The 3,241-nt window shown below is 44.4% G+C and overlaps 1 protein-coding gene across 1 annotated transcript in view; it reads left to right on the forward strand.

Annotated features, from left to right (window-relative positions):
* Positions 1–2,961, forward strand: part of LOC101992457 (CD209 antigen-like protein E) — a 12,261-nt gene extending 9,300 nt beyond the window's left edge. The window contains exons 4-7 of the mRNA XM_013353701.2: positions 683–751; positions 1,169–1,320; positions 2,465–2,574; positions 2,811–2,961. Of these exons, the coding sequence (XP_013209155.2) occupies positions 683–751; positions 1,169–1,320; positions 2,465–2,574; positions 2,811–2,961 (482 nt within the window). The remainder of the gene's footprint in view (positions 1–682; positions 752–1,168; positions 1,321–2,464; positions 2,575–2,810) is intronic.
* Positions 2,962–3,241: the final 280 nt, after the last annotated feature.

Here is a 3,241-nt window from a genome sequence, read left to right on the forward strand (position 1 = left end):
AGTGCTGGGATTAAAGGCGTGCGCCACCATCGCCTGGCTCCTTCCACCACTTCTAAGCATATCTCAGAACTCCTGCAGCCTATACAGCAGGGGAAATGGAGGAGGAACAGGAGAGGGTCCTTGTTACACTTGCCCCTGTAATTCAGTCTTTTCTGGGTGGTGAGATACTCCTCTCTCTCTCTGTGGTGTGTGTGTGTGTGTGTGTGTGTGTGTGTGTGTGTGTGTGTGTGCTTATAGGCACTTCACCTCCAGGGGTGAGCATACACTTCGTGTGTGCATGTAAGTAATTGCCGAGGGACAGCCTCAGTGGTCATTCCTCAGATTCTGCCCACCTTGTTTTTTGGAAAATGGTTTCTTATTGGCCCTAAGATATCAAATAAGTGAGTCTGGCTGGTCAGAGAACCCAAGGGATCCACCTGTTCTTGAACTTCTAGAACTGAATTACCAATGTATACCAACATGTGTGGTTTTCAGAATGTGGGTTCTGGGAGATTGATCTCAGGTCCTTGTGTTTACAGGGCAAGACGTTACCAACTAACCCATCTCTTCAGCCCATCATTCCTCAAGTGTTGTATAGCAATGGTTGGCTCTCAGATACTATGTTCCTATATAGACAGTGTAGACCATGGTATATGTAGGTATTTAATAGTTGTATTTCCTTTTTTTTTTTGTCTTGACACAGTTCCAAAGGTTCCCTGCACCCAGGATCAGGAGATCTATCAGGAGCTCATGCAGCTGAAGCCTAAAGTCGGTGTGTAATTAGAAGTTGGTTATCCAAGGGTCTTAATGGGTATTCATGTGGGGACACTTTGGTTGAGTTTGACCCTTTTAAGCCTTAAGGCTCTCCCTTGTCAATTGGAAACACAGAATAACACCAAAACAGGTTTTTTTTTAGCATTCACAAGAAAGTATATATAATAAGGATTCAATTATGACGGTTTCCTGGAGTCTGTTCTGAGATCTTAGCTTCTGCTTCTCCCACTGTGAATGAGATGGGGCCAGGATTCCTGGATTCCTTTAGATGAGGAAGGACTTGGGAAGTCGAGAGGGTAACATCTTCCCAAGATGATGCTTGGGGGTTCCTGACTTTGGAGGGCTGGAGGGCTGAGCAGACAGGAGAATACAGACTACCGAGTGTGAGTTTATTCTAACTAGCCTCTTCCAACAGATTCCCTGTGCCGTCCCTGCTCCTGGGACTGGATGTTCTTCAACGGAAATTGTTACTTTTTCTCCATAACTAAACGTAACTGGAGTGATTCCCTCAGGGCTTGCCAAGAAGTGGGGGCCCAACTAATCATCATTGAAAGTTATGAGGAGCAGGTATGCTTAATCATGGAGTAGGACATGCATCTTTTTATTCTTATGGATTTCATTCATCATATAGTGCCTCTTGACTAAACCTGCCCCTAACATCTCCCCTCAATTCTTTTCTTGTCCCAAATAACTTCCCCTTCCAAATTCATGTACTTTATCTTTCTAAACTCATAGAGTCCCCCTATTGCCGCCTACATGTACATAGATATAAGGCTATATACTAGGGCATGGGTAGCCTCTCAAGAGCTACGCGTCTTAAAAAAAACTGACACTCTTTCCTTAAACACCTTCAGTTGTTAATAGTACTTCAGTCAAGGTTGGAACTCTATGAGCCCCCTCCTGTCTAGGCTGAAAATTCTGCTTACTTGATCTTGTGCAGCTACTGTGAGTTCATGTGTGCAATTGCCCTGTCCATTTCACCTGAGGGAAGTGACGTGATACAGATGGGGGCATGCATCTCACTACCTAATAAGCAGTTGAAGGAGGATAACCATATAGATTTTCAAGGCAGAATGAAAGAGAAGAGAACTATGAATTGGGGCATCACAAATGCCTTAGACACACACACACACACACACACACACACACACACACGCACACCAAACAAGTCTTGACCACGTGTGTGTAAGATTTGGGGGAAGATTTGGAAATATAAAAAATGCCTAGTGATAGATTGGCTGGTCTATAATAATTCACTTTCTAGAGGGAAAACCTGTCTGTGTGTCATTGACTAATTGCTAGAACATGGCTCACACATTCATGACCAGGCATGAGTAAATCCAAGTGGGACCATGGGGATGCATTCCTGCCGCCCTGCTCCTGGCCGCTAGCCAGGCAGCTGGGAGCCGGGTGGCAGGAAGTGGCCTGCCGCTCCTTCTACAGGACTACTCAGAACTCACAAGCCAGAGAAACATGCAGTGAAAAGAAGTGTATACAACAAGAGGCCATCTGTGCACTTCTCTGTGCAAGTCATTTCTTTATAGGACACAGGAATGGGAGGATTCAGATCTCCTGAACACTTGTTAGAGTGCATGGTGTAGTTCCCTAGAAGAACTAACTGCAAAAAGGACTTTCTATCTAGACTTTACAAGGACACTGGATGGAAAATTAAATGCTCAACTGTATCTCAACTACTTTTCTCCCTTTCCAGGACTTTCTACAGAAGATGTTTAAGATTAGAAGCAATTTCTGGATTGGGTTGTCAGACATGAAACATGAAGGCTCATGGCAATGGGTGGATGATTCACCTTTGTCGCCAAGGTAGACCAAAAAACAAGGGCAAAATTGGGGTGAATGGGCTGGTGTCTGAAATGCTAATATCCGTGCCTGGGGTTTTTATCCCCTAGACATAAAAAAATTGTCACTTACTGAGTGGAAAGGGGGAATTCATACTCAAGTTCAGGGAAATTATGAAGACATCTAGTTTCCAAGAGCTTCAAATTTGGTTTATGGATGAGGGGAGGGACACATGTTCACAGTGTGCATGGGTTTTGCAGCTTTAAAAAATATTGGGCCTTATGGAAAAATGAAGACCATTCAGAGACTGACTGCGCAGAACTTACAGATCATGGCTGGAATGAAGACAACTGCAAAAATGAGAAATTATGGATCTGCAAGAAGTCCCCAGCATCCTGCTCCAACAACTGATGTCCAGGTTCTCCCATCAGCCCTCACAGCTCCAATCTCCCTGACAGATGACCAAACTTCATCCACACTTAGGCCAATTCCTTTTCCTTGTTTTAAGGCAAGAAGCTCTTAGCAATAGCTTTGTTATCTTTTATCAGGTCCCTCATCCCCTGGGGGGCTGGTCCACTGCTGCCTTCCCTCAGATATATCCAGACCCTTCTTGACTTAGTGGTTACTGTTCTGGCCTTTGCTTACAATTTAATACAATGACTAAGTGTGGGATATCCTCAGGGGCTATGTG

Source organism: Microtus ochrogaster, unplaced genomic scaffold (assembly GCF_000317375.1).
Source record: "Microtus ochrogaster isolate Prairie Vole_2 unplaced genomic scaffold, MicOch1.0 UNK15, whole genome shotgun sequence".
Classification (NCBI taxonomy): domain Eukaryota; kingdom Metazoa; phylum Chordata; class Mammalia; order Rodentia; family Cricetidae; genus Microtus; species Microtus ochrogaster.